Source organism: Lissotriton vulgaris, chromosome 9, assembly GCF_964263255.1.
Source record: "Lissotriton vulgaris chromosome 9, aLisVul1.2, whole genome shotgun sequence".
Lineage (NCBI taxonomy): Eukaryota > Metazoa > Chordata > Amphibia > Caudata > Salamandridae > Lissotriton > Lissotriton vulgaris.
In genome coordinates, this window is record NC_141697.1 from 427085675 (window position 1) to 427105523 (window position 19849).

The 19849-nt window shown below is 42.6% G+C and overlaps 1 protein-coding gene across 2 annotated transcripts in view; it reads left to right on the forward strand.

Annotated features, from left to right (window-relative positions):
• The window catches only part of EXOC3L4 (exocyst complex component 3 like 4), a 424048-nt gene that overhangs the window by 384023 nt on the left and 20176 nt on the right, over positions 1–19849 (forward strand). For both annotated transcript variants that reach the window (XM_086937846.1, XM_086937847.1), the window contains exon 12: positions 18736–18857. In XM_086937846.1, coding sequence (XP_086793972.1) covers positions 18736–18857 — 122 coding nt within the window. The remainder of the gene's footprint in view (positions 1–18735; positions 18858–19849) is intronic.

Consider the following 19849-nt stretch of genomic DNA (forward strand, 5'->3'; position numbering starts at 1 on the left):
CTTTTGTAATGCTCCATTTGCTTCCTCTTGCTCACGATTGTCATTTTTGCTTCATTTTTCTGCTGCTCACCGCTACTAAATAAATAAATAAATAACCTACCTCACCCGCCGCTCACCGCTCCTCCCCGCCTGTCCGTCGCTCCTCACCGCCTGTCCACCGCTCCTCCCCGCCTGTCCGCCTCTCCTCACCGCTCCTCACCGCTCCTCTCCGCGCCATGTCCGCCGGTCCTCCTCACGCTTCTGGACGCCGTTCCTCCCCGCGCTCCTCACGTCAGCACGCACGTTGCGGCCGGCGCTTCTTCCAAGAGACTACTTTTTTTGGTACATTTTTAAATAACGTATATTTATTAAGTTTATATAGCCTATGTCCATCTGCACACCCTCACGATTACAACGATGTATCGGGTGTGTGGATTGGTGCTGTGGTTCCCAAGTTTACCCACCTCAAAGGTTCAAAGTTCTTCCTTTATAATAGTAGTATAGATTGAATCTTTCAACAGCTCCATTTGTCTCTGGATGATAAATTGAGCATTTTTTATGTTGAATATCACATGACAATAAGAATTCATAAATTCTGTCGAACAGAATTGAGGTCCATTATCTGACAATATAGTGTTTGGAAATCTTTCTTTTTTTAAAACATCTTGCAAAAAGAAAATTACACACGCAGAACTTACCTCTGACACACATGAAACTTCCACCCATCTGGAATAGAGGACAATTAAAACTAATAAATAAGGTGTACAATGTTCTCCCCTAAGTGGGGCAACAATATCAATAGTGATATCCTCCCAGGGACAATTAGGCAGCCTACGAAAATCCATGGGTAAAGTCCAAGGAGTAAGAATGTTGTCACTGATTTTAAATTGCAAGAACTCTCGAACCTAACACTCAATTTCCAAATCCATTCCAGGCCACCAGAAACAAGCTCTCTACCTTTCCTTGGTTTTTACTATACCTAAGTGGCCTTGATGTGCCTCCTCCATTAATTTCTTCCTTAATGACAAAGGAGGAACCAACTTAGTCTACCTTAATAGAATACCTTTATCAACAGAGAGCCCATCAGAAATTCTCTAAATTTTTGACAAGGAATTGTCAAACAAACTTCTGATTGCATCTTGTTTATAACTTTCATTATCTCACGATCTTTTTGTATCTCTTCTTTCCACTCGTTTTCCTTTATAACACCAGAAGTAATTTCACAAACACTGACTTCCTCTTCCAGAATCTCATCCAATATCTTATCCTCTTCCATATCACAAACCAAACCGGAGAAACCAGAAACACCCAATCCACCAGAGACCTCTTGCTCCAACCTGCACATTTTTGGAAAAAGAAAACTTACAATCAGGCCTTCTCTGGGGCCGCACCGAGAATATGGAACTCACTCCCGCCCGCCATTAGAAGAATCTCTTCACTGGCTCACTTTAAAAAGGATGCCAAAACCTTACTAATGGGCAATTTCCTCGCCTAAACTTTGCCTCCTACTCATCCAGAGACCTTGCTCTACTTCCGTCTGATGCATCCCCCTGAGGTAACCTGACACTATCCACCTCGAAGTTCTGGTTTTCCCTCCATGGACCCAGGGACCTACATTTTCTTGTAAAATGTCAACGTAAATTTGATTGTTTGTCCTTTATCCCTTGCATACCCAGCCCCCCCTCATGTATGTTGTATATTATTTCTGATTCCTGTAAAGCGCTCTGATACCCTAGTGGGTCAAGTTCGTGCTCTATAAAAACTTCAAAATAAAATAAAAATGTCATCAAAATTCAATTTATTCTTGAGTTGTAATCTCTCTTCTCTTTGCCTCCAAAGACCAACACTTTTATCTTTTACAACTTTACTCCAAGTCATCCAACTTGAGCACAATCTTGTGTTAGGAGCCCTGCATTTGAACAACTCAAAAGGAGACTTCTGAGTAGAGGTGTGAGGCATAAAACAATAAGCCAGAATAAATTTTGCTCCTCCTCTTTTCCAATTCAAGGAATTGACTCTGGACAATTGAATATTCTCCTTTATCACCCTACTAGCAACCCGTCCCGACGTTGTCCCGGTATGAATTGCTGACGGCCAGTAGTATATTGTTTTGTAGGATTTCGTTTAGATAGCATTTCTTATCTGTGACAGGCCTGTGAAACGCTCCGATTCACAGTGCACTGCTGATGCACTTAAGAGTGCGCCTTCAGTAGTGTGTAAACTCGAGTTTCCCTACTTTATTTTTCCTTGCAATATTATATCGCGCAAACTAGACAACATGGCATGAGCACAATTTACATTACAGAAGAACACATTCATTTGTGGTAGGCACGGGGAGACAAAGCAATTTGCCTGGAATCACAGGAGGTTTAGCTGATGCCAAGATTCGAACGTAGCTCACAAGCTCTAAAGTTCGCAATTCTAGAACTTGTGGCGGGAGGTGTGTCTAAAATTGTGTGTTGTTGGAGGTGTGGGCCGCCGTGCCACCGATGTACTTACCAGGGGGAGGGTAAGCACCCATTATTCCGCAACTTTCTTTCCGTATACCATCACTCCGCATACTTTCATTACGAAAGTACCATGACTCCGCAATGCCATTATAACGCATGGCATTACATTTTATATGCTTTTACCACGCATACATTTACAACGAAATTCGTTGTAAATGCATGAATAGTAAAAGCATGTTTTTTTTAATGTTTGGATAAGGTAAGTATGGGTATAGGGGTATATGTTTTGGGGTACTGAGCTATATGTATTGGGGTGTTTGGGTATTTTAAGGGTTCAGATATAGTTTTGGGTTATGGGGCACAGGGGTAGTTTTAGGGTTTAGGGATAGGTATGGGTTTTGGGGTACAGGGGTATTTTTAGGGTTCAGGGCTAGGTTTGAGTTTTGGGGTATAGGGTTATTTTTAGGGTTTAGGAGTAGGTTTGGGTTTTGGGGTACAGGGGTACTTTTAGGGTTCACGGGCTAGGTTTGGGTTTTGGGGTACATTGGTATTTTAGGGTTCAGGGGTAGGTTTGGGTTTTGGGTTACAGGGTTATTTTTAGGGTTCAGGGCTAGGTTTGGGTTTTGGGGTGCAGGGGTATTTTTAGGGTTCAGGGGTAGGTTTGGTTTTGGGGTACAGGGGTATTTTAAGGGTTCAGGGCTAGGTTTGGGTTTTGGGGTACAGGGGTATTTTAAGGTTCAGGGGTAGGTTTGTGTTTTGGGGTACAGTGGTATTTTTAGGGTTCACGGCTAGGTTTGGGTTTTGGGGTACAGGGGTATTTTTAGGGTTCAGGGATAGGTTTGGGTTTTGAGGAACAGGGGTATTTATAGGGTTCAGGGCTAGTTTTGGGTTTTGGGGTACAGGGGTATTTTTAGGTTTTAGGGATAGGTTTGGGTTTGGGGGTACAGGGTATATTTATAGGGTTAAGATGGGTTAGTGTTTAAGGGTGTTGGGGTATTTTAAGGAGTAGGGGTGGGTTATGATTATGGGGTGATGGTATTTAAAGGGAGCAGGGTGGGATTAGAAAACGATATGAGACATGGCCTGAAGGGCGGAACGTACCACACGCCCCCTGCGTTTGTAACGCCCCAGCACACGCCCACAGCACAACGCAGACACGCCCACAAGGGACTACTTTGCTGGCACGGTTCTTTTATCTTTTAAATGTATATGGTGGGCGTCTGCATAGCCTATGTCCTTCTGCTGCAACTGCCCTTTCCAACGCTGTATTGGGTGTTGTGATTGGTGCTGTGGTTCCTGAGATTACCAGCCTCAAAGGTTTGAGGTTTTTTCTTTTATTTATTTTATTTATATTAGTACTAGCAGCCCGTCCCGACGTTGTCCGGGAGCAATTAGGCTTCAGGGCCCCCGCCTGCCCTGACGTGGCCGTGGGTCCCCCGGAGCCTTCCTCCATATATTGCAGTATTATACCTCTATGTAAACTTTGTACGCTTTTGTAACCTGCACACGTCACTTTTTCCTCCTGTAATGCAGTATTATACCTCTATGTTTACTTTGTATGCTTTTGTAACATGCACACGTAACTTTTTCCTCCTGTAATGCACCGTTTGGCTCACTTTTGTAATGCTCCGTTGGCTTCCTCTTGCTCACGATGTACGCTTTTGTAACCTGCACACGTAACTTTTTCCTCCTGTAATGCACCGTTTGGCTCACTTTTGTAACGCTCCATTTGCTTCCTCTTGCTCACGATTGTAATTTTTGCTTAATTTTTCTGCTGCTCACCGCTCCTAAATAAATAAATAAATAACCTACCTCACCCGCTGCTCACCGCTCCTCCCCGCCTGTCCGCCGCTCCTCACCGCCTGTCCGCCGCTCCTCACCGCCTGTCCACCGCTCCTCCCCGCCTGTCCACCGCTACTCACCGCTCCTCCCCGCGCCATGTCCGCCGGTCCTCCTCGGGCTCCTGGTCGCCGTTCCTCCCCGTTCTCCTCACGTCAGCACGCACGTCGCGGCCGGCGCTTCTTCCAAGGGACTACTTTTTTTTGTACATTTTTTAAATAACGTATATTTATTACGTTTATATAGCCTATGTCCATCTGCACACCCTCACGATTACAACGATGTATCGGGTGTGTGGATTGGGGAAGAACACAGGACCGAGACAGCATTGATCATGGCAGTGGAAGAGCTCAGGAGTGTACTGGACGCAGGCAGGAAGGCTGCCCTGATTCTTCTAGATCTATCGGCATCCTTCAATACCGTTAACCATGATACACTCCTGGCTCGCCTCGCCGATCAGGGGGTCCACGATTCTACCCTTGCTCTGGTTGCATCCTTCCTTAGAGATAGAACCTTCACAGTTAAAATAGGGGATTGTACCTCCAAATCCTTTAAATCTCCATGGGGGGGTGCCTGGGTCCCTCCCTAAGCCCCACCCTTTTCAATATATACATAGCCCTTTTAGCTACAATCATCAGAAACTGTGGGTTTCTTCCGGTCTCCTATGCCGATGACACCCAAATAGTGGTGTCCATCTCCAACAACATAGATGTGCACTTTTAATCAGTGTTTGTAGTGGAAATAAAAAAGTGCAAGTACTCGATATCCCAGATTACCTGTCTGGTACTGAAAAGTGCCAGTATTCCCCCTTTAAAAGTAGAGCTTCCCTGAAGAGAATTACAGGTGCTCTCCCTTTATGTTAATGTTCTACAGTGAAGACAATAACTTCTAGGCCCGATAAAACCATGAAACTTTACAAGCAAATTGAGGGTTAAAGGGCACTTCCGATTACTCGAAAAGCAACATTCATATTTGATTATAAAATATATCAGTGCACATTGTACTATACAGACGGAGAGAAAGACATTTGGTGCTAAAGTAATAGAGAGACAAGATACTGTATTCACATCTCCAGACACTTTAGACCGTCCTTAAGTGTAGCATCCATCTCTTTAGGGTGAATTTTTTTTTATTTTAAATAGGGGTGGGCTGAACTTTCAGAGTTGCATTCCACAGAATTTAATGGAGTTATACTCTGTGGGATTCTGCAGAGTTCTGCAAATGTGCAGTATTAGGCATGTTGCACTGCTCATGTTACTTTTTTAGCGCCTGGAACTCATTCAGTGCGGAAAAATCAGTACAAAGGGCACCACCTGGTGCACCAGAGGGTGCTGATTCTCAAGTTTGATTTTCCTACTGGAAGTAGATTTTTTCATTGAGCTGCAGCTATCTGATTGTGAATGGTCGCAACTGCCCGCATTGGGGAAATCTCGTCAGGTGCCCTTCTCGCAACCAAAAATTACGTTACAGGATGTTAAATCTCACTTGAGCTCGCCATCTTACTGTTGGTGACTCGCTCGTGAGAAAAAACTTCACCGCATGGCTCTTGGTAGAATTTGGCCAGAACTCTGCATTGCATATGATAACGTACAATTTTACTCCTCGCCTTCCCTAACTTCAACTCAGATGGTCTTTTTATAGCCTACGAATAGTGTTTGAGGGGAATAAAACAATTCAAGGTCATACTCTCAATTTTGTCATTCTTTTAAAGGGCCACAGACTCCGACTTTAAGTTTTGTGGATTTATTATAAGGCCAAAAATAATTGAATATAAACACACCTCAATATCAGAGTATACAGATACATAAAAATCAATACAGACCCGATACAAGCACTAATATAATTCATATATAATATATATATATTCATATATTATATATAATATAATTCATTCGACACAAAAGGCATAATATGATGAACTCCAAAATCACCTGATATGGTCCTCACCAGCAAGCATCTAGGCAGCTTTTCCTCACGTGCTTTCGGACAAGCACCCAATCTCCAGGGTTAAGGCCATGCAGCAGGTCTCTCGAGGTAGGTGCAGTCGTAGCCTCGACCTGATGGGACACAGAATTAACCACGTCAGCCAGTCCCTTACAATAATCCCAAACTAGATAATCTGTGATGTTTATCAATGCTGTAGCTGGCACCGTAGGCAATTCCATAGCTCTTGCCATCAATATATCATGGGGAGAGAGCCCTGTCCTCCTATCTCGAGTACCACGCAGACTCATCAGTATCAATGGCAGCGCATCTGGTCAATTCAAAGTAGTCGACGAACAAACCTTTGATACCCTTTTCTTGATTGTGCCATTTATCTGCATAGCTACAGTGCAATCTCTGCGTTCCTCTGTCTGTTTCCACTGAGGTCTGAAATCCAAACCACAGAATCAGCTCCCTTAACAGCAGTTTTTCCACTGTGAGACTGTTACATCGTCTAGTTGGATATGCCTCACCCCAACGTGAAAAGATACACACCACCACCAAAACATATCTCAACCTATTGCACTTTGGTTCTCGATAAAGTCCAACTGTATCCTATTGAAAGGGCCTCCTGATCTTCCAATGTGACTCATCGCAACCATAGTCCTCTTTCCCACATTCATTTGTTGACACGTAACACACCTGTGACACACTGCTTCAGCACACACACAAAATCATGAGTTAAACCATGTTTGCCTGAACACTCTGACGATTGCATCTCTCCCAAGATAAACTGTTCCATGAATATGCCTTGCCATTGGGTTCAATAAACAATTGGGTAACAATGCCCTTTCATCTGTTGACACCCAAATGCCATCTTCCCTCTTTTCACAGCCTGCTCTAACCCATGATATAGCTTCCTCCTCTGAGACCTCATCCTGCAGCCGCTTCATCTCATCCCAAGTATCGGCTACAGCTAACATCATGCTGAGCTCAGTCTCTTCTGTGCTCTCTCCTACATATTCTCCATTGAAAACACAAGCATGTATAGCACAAAAACAAGCTACTTTATCAGCGTAGCAATTTCCTTTTGTAACAAAGTCCTCTCCCTTTCCATGGGCTGAAAAATGTCCTACTGCAATCTCGTTAGGTTTCTGCAAGGCATCCAATAATTGGTGCACATATTCTCCATTACCGATTGGGGACCCTGAGGACGTCAAAAATCCTCTCTAGGACCATAACTACCCGAAATCATGAACCACTCCAAACCCATATTGGCTGTTTGTATAGATAGTCACTCAGATTCCATTCGAAATGGTACAAGCACGTATCAGAGCAATAATCTCGGCCACCGGAGCAGAGTATACTGTTTTCAAACAGGCAGCTTTCACCACCACCCAAAATGGTACACACAGCAAACGCTGCTCTCAAACACCCTTCATTGTCTCTTAAGCATGAATAATCAACAAAAAGGACCAAATCAGATTCAGGCAGTGGTTCATCGACAATGTCAGGTCTGGGTTTGGTAGATAGCTCAGTAGCATCTAGGCAGTCATGCTCTTCACAATCCTCTCCTTCCTCTTGCGGAAGAGGTAACAATGTAGCAGGATTCAAGGTGGTACAGCGTTTCAAAGTGACATTTTCAGAAGCCAATAAAACTTGCTCATACTTTGTAAGTCTGTTATCTGTTAAATTCTGTGTCTTGGTTCTTGTCATTAATAGCTCTACTGAATGTGGCACATAAACAATAAGTGGATGTCCCATCACTATGCTTTTGCATCTCTCAATGCTGACACCTGTTGCAGCAACAGCTTTGAGACATGCGGGCAACGCAGAAGCTACTGGATCTACTGTAGCTGAAAAGTAAGCCACTGGTCTACGATCACCTCCATGTGTCTGTACAAGGACCGCTAATGCACAACCCGCCTTCTCACAACAGAAAAGCGAAAATGCTTTGTTGTAATATGGCATTCCCACAGCTGGAGCACGACATAGGCTCTCTCTCAGCTCGTGGAAGGCTCTCAAACAATCGTCATCCCATGGTACCGGATCACTAATGTCCTTTCGAGCCAACTTTAATAGTGGCTTTACTTGTAACAAAAAATTTGGCATCCACTGTCGACAATAGCCGACCATTCCCAAAAACAAGCAGACTTCTTTCTGTGTTTTTGGAGATCCCATTTTCAGAATCGCCTCTATGTGATCTGGTGACACTCTTTTCTTTTCCCCTTTCAATCCGATGACCTAAGTACTGAACTTCAGTCCGACCATACTGAGGTTTATTTTGGGACACCTTGTGTCCATTCCCTGCCTAATTATTCAGCAAAGCCACAGTATCAATCCTGCAAGCATCCTCAGTCTCTGAAGAGACTAAAATGTTGTTTATGTACTGAACCAGAACTGACCTCTGGGGCATCACCAGCCCTTCAAGATTGTTTTTCAGACTCTGACTAAAGATAGAAGGGCTTTTTGTATACCCTTGAGGGATACAACACCATGTTAAGACACAGTCTTCCATCCTAATTGCAAATAAATATTGATTCTCTTTGTGCAATGGTATAGAGAAAAATGCCTGACATAAATCTATGACTGTAAACCACTCTGCCTCACATGGAATCTGAAATAATATAACAGCTGGATTCGGTACCACAGGACAACATGTAATCACAATTTCATTAATCCTGCATACATCCTGCACTATTCTGTACTTGCCACTAGGCTTCTGCAGTCCCATAATGGGTGAGTTACAGGGACTTCCTCTCATCTCCTTGAGAATGCCTTGTGCAATCATAGATTCGATTAAAGGTCTTATTCCAGCCACAGTTTCTGGAGTCAATTTATACTGCAGCGTTTGTGGAAATTCAGCATTTGGTTTGACCTGTATCTTAACAGGTTCAACGCCTCAAATCAATCCTATCTCCTCTCCTGTGAAATCTAACACTTTCGGAGAAACCGAGTTTCTTAAAACATTTCTGCACAACAATTCATGCTGGCTATTTTAAAATCTGTTCCATCATCATAGGTTTGCAGCTCCAAACTCTCGGAGTGCAAGTTATGTTACAATTTAGTTTACACAAAAAGTCTTGCCCCAATAGACAGAACGGGCTTGAATAAGCACACTACAAATTGATGTCTGTCTCGGAATGTTCCTATTCTCAAAGATAACTCATCCGTTAATGGGTTAGTCATTCTCATATTGGTAACTCCCACCACGTGAATCTATTTTCCTGAAAAGGAGAAATTTGGAACTGCTTCTGTCCTTGCTGTGGTGCACGCAGCTCCGGTGTCTAACAAAAAGGTAACAGGATGACGATTAACCTCTGCATCTACAAATGGTCCACTCTGATCTACTTCCAAGGTTGCACCCAAAGTGCATTCATCCTTCACCCCCCTCTGACACTCATGAGGATCTTAAGTTTGGTCAAACTTGTCTTTTATTTCAAAATAGGGCACCTGATGGTACACCTGAATATTTGTCTGTATTCTCGAAGGCTGAGTTATCAGCATCTGCGGCTCATAGCCTCCCCCATGCATGGACCTAGGTCTAGTCACGATGTTCAAACCCTCGGACATCTGTCCCTCTCCCTCATACTGCATTTGATTATACAAACACAACAAGTAGGCAGTGGTGGCATATACTGCAGCACATCAATCCTATCGATACCCAAATAAGTTTCAACAATTAACAAATTCACAATCTTGGTGCCCCTCGAGATCACAAAGACATCCCACTACCCCAAGATGACACTCCACGGTAGTTCCTAAGAGCTCCTGTGTTCTTAATATGAAAAAACACTCCACCTCTGCAATCTAAATGTCTTTATTCCAGTCTTAAATAGTAAATGAACAATCCTGGCACTATTCATAAAACTGCTCACAAACGTATGATACTTTCAATGAAGGTCGATACTTTTCACTTATTCCGGACTGGACGGATGGACGCGCGGCATAAACGCCAAGGATTAGGGGCATATTATAGCCCTGGTGCACTCGACCGGTGATGTAAAAGCATGAGTGAGACATATTTATTTGGGGACTGTACTATAGAAGATTAATACTCTGCGTATTTACTGAGTATTGGGGTCCTATCACAACCCTGGCTCTTGTGACCCCGACTAAGGAAAATCAGTATAAGTTTTGTCCAAATGAATTAATCGTCTGAACAAAGACATTGTTTCTCTACATAAAATACGGGACATACTTCCCTTACAGCAGAGATCATCCTGCATAAAATTTGCATTGGTCTGGACCGTTTTCTCCAGGAACCGCTGGGGAACAACTGGATTCTGACCCTGATTAGATACATGGATTTTTGAATTCTTGATACTTCCCAAATAAGGATTTTCTTGAACATTCTCTTGTCTTTTTAAATTCTATGCTACTCCTCACGTAGAGTAGTGGAAGGACCTAGAAATTGAAGCCTTGAAAAAGTTACAGTGTGTAATGAAACACGTGTCGGCTGCCATCATCTCTTAACATCGAGGGAACATCAGGAACACGACTATTATTTGTTTAAATATTATCCTTGTTACTATGTTTTATGAAATATGGTCTCTGATTGCCAAGTGAAGCACTGTCATTGGACAATTAAAACTTGTTTTGTAAATGACCAAAGAAATTACTTATAATGATTCATTTAAAGTATCATACGTTTGTGAGCAGTTTTATAAATAGTGCCAGGATTGTTCATTTACTATTTAAGACTGGAATAAGGACATTTAGAGTGCAGAGGTGCAGTGTTTTTTCATACTGCATTTGATTAGCCAGATTCCATTGACACTTGTTCTTCCAATGCCCGATTTTATGACTAGCTGTAACATTCTTTTGATTTAACAATTGTAAACAACAAGGACCCCCTGAGAGACGGATCAATTTCCTGGGTCAGGGCAAAAAGTATAATGACAAATAACACACCCAGGCATACAACCAAAGTTTAACAATACAATGAAGACCAGCAAACTAAAAATAACACCTTAGCAGCTAAGGAACGTCCAGCTCCAGTGCTGAACGTTCCATTGCGCAGGTGCAGTTGAAACGTTCAACGGCCGACGGCAGCACTCCCGAGGTAGTGGTGCCGTCGGCCGTTGGAATAGGCGCAGCACTTAAGGTGATAACACTGAACTAAAAGGAATTTTTGTATAAAAACAATCAAAATGTTTTAATAATTTTCACATACACATTATTAAAAAATACATAAAAAACTATTTATATAAAATACATAAAGTACACAAATAAAAATATTGCAAAGTTGAGGTAGTGACGGTTTCTTCAACGCGTTTCGACAAGTTTCTTCGTCAGGAAATTACCATCAATTTTTTAATCTGAATTAAGTAAGAGTACAGCTCCACAGTGAGCGATTTTTGAAATGTCTTTGATGTCTTTAAAATGAGCAAGCATATAGGTCGCTACTGGAGCGCTAACAGAGCGTCTGCAACATGTGTGTTAATTTAACAAAGCGCCTCTGATCTGGAAGGTGAATGACGGGAGCGCTAACTGGATGCTTCTGGCGCTGTTCAAGTCTCAACCAGTATCAACTTGTGCGGCCTTATCTAAATGAGCAGATGTATTAGGATATTTGTTGTTAATGGTACTGAGAACACTTCAATTACTTCAATTGGGTGGCGCTCAAACTTTAAAATCGTAGAGCGCAGTTCTCAATTGTTTTAGGCCCTGGCAAAAATTGTCACAATAATAAGCCAACTGATTGTCTGTAAATTGCGTGACGCCACGATTATGGCAGGATTCAGTGCAGATCTGAGAGAGGCAACGGTGGCCTCCTAGCGACTTCCGAGTGCGAGTAGATGCTGGTCTGTACAGATCTGCGCTGAATCCTGCCATAATCGTGGCGTCACGCAATTTACAAACCATCAGCTGGCTTATTATTGTGACAATTTTCGCCAGGGCCTAATACAATTGAGAACTAAGCATGTGCTGAAAATTCGTTCCGCTCGCGGAATTTGCGGATTTTCTGCGATTTCGCGATCCACGAATCTCGAGAAATCGTGGTAAGATCCGCGAATCAGCGGGGACGAATTTTCTGCCAAGCACTTACAGGGTTACAGCAGCAGGTGCAAAAGTTGAAGCTAATTTTTTGTAACCTTTTACAAAAGGGTTACAAAGAAATTAACTTCAACTAGGGCACCTGCTGCTGTAAGCCTGTAAGTGCTTCCTGGCGCCTCGTTGCCTACTTGCAACTATTCTCTGACCCTGCTCTCAAAGCAGGGTCAAAAAATAGTTACAAGTAGGCAATACGGCACCTGTCACGAAAATAAACCTCAACAGGAAGCACTGACAGATATAAAAACAAGCATTTGCAATGCAATAGGTCTCGCATTAGGAAAGTTTAAGCTATTGGTCTTGTAAATGACAATTTTTTTTATTTATGTGTTGGTTTTGAAAATAGCTAAATTAATAGCTTTGTCATTTACAATGCCAATAGTTATAACTTTCGCAAATGTGACACCTATAGCATTTGTAATGCAACATGTTTTGTATTTACGTGACTTAGAAGTATTGATATTGCAAATTACAATGGCTTTTAATTTTTTTAAATAATTAATACTTAAATAAGTGATTTTAATTTATATTGGCAATAGCTTAAACTTTTGTAAATAACTTTTGTGAAGATTATGTTCAGTGTATTTTATTGTGACGAAAATCCAAGAACAGAAGTGAAATATTAACATCTTTTTGGGACATTTGTAATAAAGCTTGAAATATTGAGAGAACATATTTGAACCAGTTGTTATTGAGTGGTGGTGCTGAGTGATGCTGTGGTGGTGCTGAGTGATGCTGTGGTGGTGCTGAGTGGTGCTGTGGTGATGCTGAGTGGTGCTGTGGTGGTGCTGAGTGATACTGGGATGGTGCTGAGTGATGCTGGGGTGGTGCTGAGTGGTGCTGTGGTGGTGCTGAGTGGTGCTGTGGTGGTGCTGAGTGATGCTGTGGTGGTGCTGAGTGATGCTGTGGTGGTGCTGAGTGATGCTGTGGTGGTGGTGATTGGTGCTGTGGTGGTGCTGAGTGATGCTGTCGTGGTGCTGAGTGATGCTGTGGTGGTGCTGAGTTGTGCTGTGGTGGTGCTGAGTGATAATGTGGTGGCACTGAGTGATGCTGTGGTGGCGCTGAGTGATGCTGTGGTGGCGCTGAGTGGTGCTGTGGTGGTGGTGAGTGGTGCTGTGGTGGTGCTGAGTGATGCTGTGGTGGTGCTGAGTGGTGCTGTGGTGGTGCTGAGTGATGCTGTGGTGGTGCTGAGTGATGCTGTGGTGGTGCTGTGGTGGTGCTGAGTGATAATGTGGTGGTGCTGAGTGATGCTGTGGTGGTGCTGAGTGATGCTTTGGTGGCACTGAGTGGTGCTGTGGTGGTGCTGAGTGGTGCTGTGGTGGTGCTCTATGCTGTTTAAAAGCCAATAAAATTCTCTCATAATAGTCATTTACCGACTCGTTAGGCTCTTGAGTAGTACAATCGATTTTAAGCCAATCAACAGTTTGAGGAGCTACTTTAGATTGTAACCATGTAATCACTTGCTCATATTTCTTCATTACCTCAGGTGAAGGACCATGATTCCCAGATCTCTAGCTGGCTAGTTCTGCAGCAGGCCAGTCCATTGCAACTTTACATGCTGCCCACAAATCAGCAGGGACCACTATATCAAACAAAGTGTTCAAATCAATCCATAACACCTTCGAATTCTTGACAAACGTGTCCAATTGTTTATACCACTCAGCAGATTTCTCCCACTGCCGAGGAATATCATTAGTGAATGGTGCCAAATCACACCTGCTCCATGGCACATGTACATTTTTACTTCTCTTAGAGGGAAATTTCCTACTTGTCCCATACCTCCTCCCAAGGGCGGAGTATCTCTTATCGCCTTCTTGACACTTTTCTTTTTGGCCCACCTCTCTTCCCATTTCTCTTAATTCTCTCCACGGTCGCATTCCTAGCTTCAATTCTCTAATTTATGCCTTTAATCCTGTCATTCGCTTTTCTTCCAAGTCTTTATCAGTATAGTTCAATCTGCAACTTCCCTGCATCAATTTCGTCTTCATCAAATCCACATCATACATTCGTGCCAACTGTAGCAATGCTTTGTGAGCTCGCTTTCCAATTCTAGTAACATCTTTAGCTACAAATAACAACTTGCTTAGGTCATATGCTTCAATTCTGTCCAATGGCAGATTTCCTTCAATCACCTCATCCATTTCTGCTTTTAATCTTACCACATCTTACAATGGTGCCTTCATTGCGACTTGGAAAATTCTCTGACCTCTTTCACTTCCTGATTCCTCCCTATCACAACTTTGTGTTCTCCTTTGACCCCCACTCTCCTCCATTCTCAAAACTGTGACTGTCTCTCTGACAACTTCGACTTCTCCAGTGGTTACCCTCACACAAAATCAGTGGTTCAAACAGTACCCTAGGTGTTTCTCGTCTCATCCCCATTTCATCTCTCTGTATCATTGACTCCCTCACCGGTGGAACCCACATTCTGATATCTGAGCTAGAATTTGACAGAGCTCCTGTTCGTCTTGGTTCCGACCCACTGTCCATTGTCAACAGATCAGCCGTAGCTGGCAGTGGAGTGCTAGCTTCCACAGGTATCTGATCCATACCCGTTCTACTCTTTGTAAGACTCCCTCCAGATGTAGTCTATTCCCCTTCTCCTGTTTGCTGTTGACTTCCACCTGTTCTCTCGGTATACAACGTTTAGCACGCATTTGTTACAACGCACTACCATTACAACGCAGGCATTACCACGCATACCATTACAACGCATTGTGCTGGGGGGCGCTCTAGGATAGGGAATAAGTTTAATTTTATATCCAACACCTTCCCTAGTGTCCACGGGGACTGGAGTTGGAATATAAAATTATACTTACCACTATCCAGCACCTCAAAGCGCTATGCGTTGTAAACGTATTCGTTGTAAATATGGCGTTGTAAAGGTATGCGTGGTAATAGTATGCGTGCTAACGTCATACATCCGTTCTCTCTCTGGGGTTATATATTGAAACCACAGGCCCAATAGTAACTGGTACTGTAAGTGCTTCTGGTAACCTCATGGTACATGCATTTTCTCCTGGCTCCGTATCTGCATATCCTGGTCCTCCAGACCCTCCTGGGATTTTTACTCCCACTGAAATTCTCCCTGTTACTCCTGTTGTCTGATCCTCTAAACCCATTATTCCACCCCTGAAGTTTTCTCTGGTTTCTGTGTCCTCCCTATTTCCCAACTAGAGTCACAAGGTGGAGGACGTTCTGCTAACAATCTATCAAGAAAACTGTCATCTGTATCACTTTCTTCCTTTGTCTTACTCTTTTCTCCAGACCCTTCTTTTAGCAACCGAAATGGATACAAGTGTTCTCCTTCTATAGTGTCTACTCTCCATCTCTTCAGCTGTGCATCCCACCTGGCATCTTGATATGCCTTCATTGCTTTCTTCATTCTTCCCTGTGAATCTTCTCTACTTTTTGCCATTGCTGCTCTCATCCATGCATCTAATGCCTCAAATTGTGTTGGTCTGGGCAGAGGTTTCAGAGAAGACATCACTCCCCTCAGCTGGTACAGCACGTCCATACGAAATGACTCATAGCGAGGGAAAAACAATTCTCACTCTTTCTCTATAATTTTATGCCAGTTTTAAAGAAACACTATAGTATGGAGTCCTATATTTATTGCCATATGATGTGCCAGGGTATCCTCTGGCGGAGCTTCTTCTCCTATCCGAGTCACCACCCCTGTGTCGCCTCTACAGAAATCTCGCAACACCTTAAATCATCTCATTTGTAAAATCAATTATTTGCAACCCAATTTTCACTGTTCAACTTCGGACAAACTTGTGCCAATCCTAGCGTGACGTTACACCAACCAACCAATCTCAGCCCAGCGCACACAGACTCTTTGCAGCGGCTCACCCTGCTTTACAATTTCCCCACGTCCACTCGCTCACACATTCATACTAATAACTGTATAACCAAAAGTTATTAAACCAAGTAACTGCTCCTAACGCAGTCACAATAACTTTCAGTTATGTAAAACAAGTAATTGTCCGTCCGCTAAAAGATTGATAGAACACTCTTACAAGACCATTAATCCGCTGTGACCCCTGACCTGCATTGGTCACTCAATCGCCGTACTCCACCCCCGGTACCTGGGGCTTCCTATCCACGACATACTCCTACATTCACACAAAGTTCCTTGTCACAAGTGAATCATTGATAGCGCTTCACGACACCCACAATTTCGATCAGACAATTACAAAAACAAAACTATCCCGGGATCTTGGACTCATCTTGAGTCGGCTCACCAAAACTTCCTGATTTGCACGTGTCCGGACCAGTAAACCGATCCACCCACACTCACTCAACTTGCATTCCAAGTTCGCAAGACATCACACAATTAATTAATCACCGCAATCTAACACATCATACAGTTTCATACTGACACTCCCACTGTCTCCGCCGCACCATCAACGTCTGCTGACTTCCATGCGTCTTCGCCATTGTCTACTCTGTGTCCAAAGCCCTATTGTTTTTCTGATCCTACTTTTAATTTCCCTTTTCTCCACTCACCTAAGAGGCTAAACCATCCTCTGCTACCATTTGATTAGGCAACATTTTACTCCTTGCCTTCCCTACTAACTTCAACTCAGATGGTCTTTTTATAGCCCAGGTTTTGTGGATGTATTATAAGGCCAACAATAATTGAATATAAACACACCTCAATATCAGAGTATACAGATACATAAAAATCAATACAGAACCGAATCCACGAATATAATTCATTCGGCACAAAAGGCATAATATATTGGACTCCAAAATCAGAATGCAACAAAGATTAGAAGTTGAGTCCAATTCTCTTTTCATTTAAGAGAAGAAAAAAAAACAGAAGTATCTTTCCCTACTCTACTCTGGTTGAGAGTCCTACCTATTTTCCCATCATCCTATCCCAAAGGTGTCAGCACGTGTTGACTTCCTAAGAAGTACTCACATCAAAATGGGTCTGATAGCCTAAAGCTATGGAGCGCGCTCTAAGATGCTCCTTCTCCTCCGAAACAAGTAGAAGTCCCCCGAATCTGTCTCTGCACATCATACAAAAAGAAAATGTTCAACCCACAATACGTCACATGATAAACTTTTCCATTTACACCATCTTTCAGAATGTTCCCACAGAAGCTTTATTTGAACCAACTTTTCTTCCAGTGGCCTTGGTTCTCAGATAGAAGGCATCCTCCCTTCTCGTCTTTCAAATTTCTTCAAAGACATTCCGGGTATCTCTTTAAATCTAAGAATAATGAGGTTGAATTTCTGCACCTCCAGTAGGATAAGAACATACTGTCTTCGAGCACAAAAAGGATTAATTTAATTACAATTCTTGAGCAGCCAAGAAGATACAAAACTCAAAATAACTTGAAGTTTGGGCCTACAATGCAGGCAACTTAAACTAGTCACAAATTACATTGCAAGAGCAATATTTCATCCTGTAAATTATACACACAGGAATTATAGGTTTCCTTTAATACATACACAGTCCTACTTAAATATGTACACTACCTTTCAATGATAATATAACTTGAATAAATGCATCTTAATAATCATGAAACACTGCAAATGAGTGCGTTTAAACCATGAGTATAGTGCACCCATAAACTTAGAGTGCTATAAGCGCTCTATCACATATGTAACAAGGAGTGGCCAAAACTCCGTCAGTGGAGTGGAATTTATCGCCCACACCTAATATTAAATACAATTATGTTAAGCATTCTCAATGCAGATGCTTTAAATCATTTTTGTGATGTTGCTAACTGGAGTGACATGTCGGGCAAAATAACAATAGATTAAAACCAGATCGGTGACAGGGGATGAGTGTTTGAAATGTTTCAGCACTCCATCCATCATTTTGTTTTGGGATGTTGCTATGTGCACCGTAAGTGGCTATAGGTATGCCCTGGCTGATGAAGGTTGATGCCCCCAATCTGTCCCAGGATGCTTGTTTCTGGTCCAGGGAGGAACTCGCTTAGCAGTTCAGGCTGATCTGTTCCCATTGGGAGAGGGGTCAAGACTGTTTGCATATTGCTGGGTCCAAACTGGGGTGGTGTGATAAGCTAAATAATGATGGATTAAAACCAGATCTGTGACTGGGGGTGAATGTTTGAAAAGTTTCAACACTCCATCTATCATTTTATTTTGTGATGTTGCTATATGCGCCCTAAGTGGCTAAGGGTACACCGGATGTGGGTGCCTTGCTCGCTGCGGCACTAAATCAAGCTAGCCTGGCTGATGGGATTTTGTGGAGCATTTTTGCAGAACAGTAAATATTAACTTAACCAATGAAGGCTTTTCTAATTATTCTAATCTAATAAATAGATTACAAACCAATAGCATTGAATGATTTTAATGGTTAAATAAAAATATTTTTGAAATACCATGTTTTAAAGTGTACTAAATCAAGATGCAGATTGAATTTCATAGAATGAGAATGAGATGGATCATTTAAGACATCCTTGTACTTACTGAATGCACATTTTGTGATTGATATATTTTCCAGGGCTCCGAATCCGACTGGCTTTGTCCTGCCATTCCTCTTATTTCTGAAGTAGTTGGCATCAAGGAAGAAGAAAGCATGAAAGCACATCTAAAGCAATTAGTCAGCCAATATCCAGACCTGAGGTAAGTTGTCAAATTAAGTATGCTAAAGTATATGCTAAATCGTTCAGTTACTTGGCAGAAATAGTTTGGCTGTCGTACAGATAAGCACAGTAAAATGCATCTCTTCCTTGCATCCATCATTTTATGCAACACAATCTTCAAGCTTGATTGGAACGCCTCCAGGACTTTCATGGTGCTTGGTCAAACCTGACCTCACATCATCACCAGGTTTTATAAGTGACACTTCTTAATTGCCTCAAGGTCTCAGTAATGTTTTTATGTAATCATTAAACCTGGTGCCAATTATGTATGGCTGTTAGATTTGTGAAATTGATGCATTTCAAGTTACACAAATTTATTGAAATTCAGAAGTACAGCATTTTGTGTTATTATTGCCCATGGGAGTGTCGGTCGCACAGAACATATATTTACCAGTAATGTGTCCAATTCCAGTCTTGCAGGATCTTCAACAAAATTTATGACATGCTTACCGAAACCTGCTGGCATTCGTTCTTAGGAGATTTGACCATTCTCCTTCAGTATATTGTAAGTGCAGACTTGTTTGCCACCTACCTTGCAAGAGATCTTGCTTTGGTTTGGAGAACTGTTTTCCAAACAAGAGAGTGTACAATCCTGATATCAACTTCTTATATTATCCCCACTTCTCCAAATAGGAGTGTAAAGACGACAAGGTAGAGAAGCTTCCCTACAGTTGATTGCCCAGCAGGGCTTGTAGACAATGTTGCATTTGAAGGTATCGCAAGAATTTACTATGAGGTATTTGGAACTCATAAGATAGGGTGGGAGCGACCCTTGACCTTGTTAGGTAGGTCGCTCCCCCTCCACGCAGCACCGCCTGTGCGTCCTAACCCTGCCCCAGCTGCCGCTGCTGTGGAAGTTGAGGCCCTCCTCCACCCACAGGCTACCACCTGCGCCTCATCCCTGGTGGCCAGTGGTAGGCCTTAGGTTTAATCTATTGTCGGTGTCATTCATTGTATTGCCTTTATTGTTTA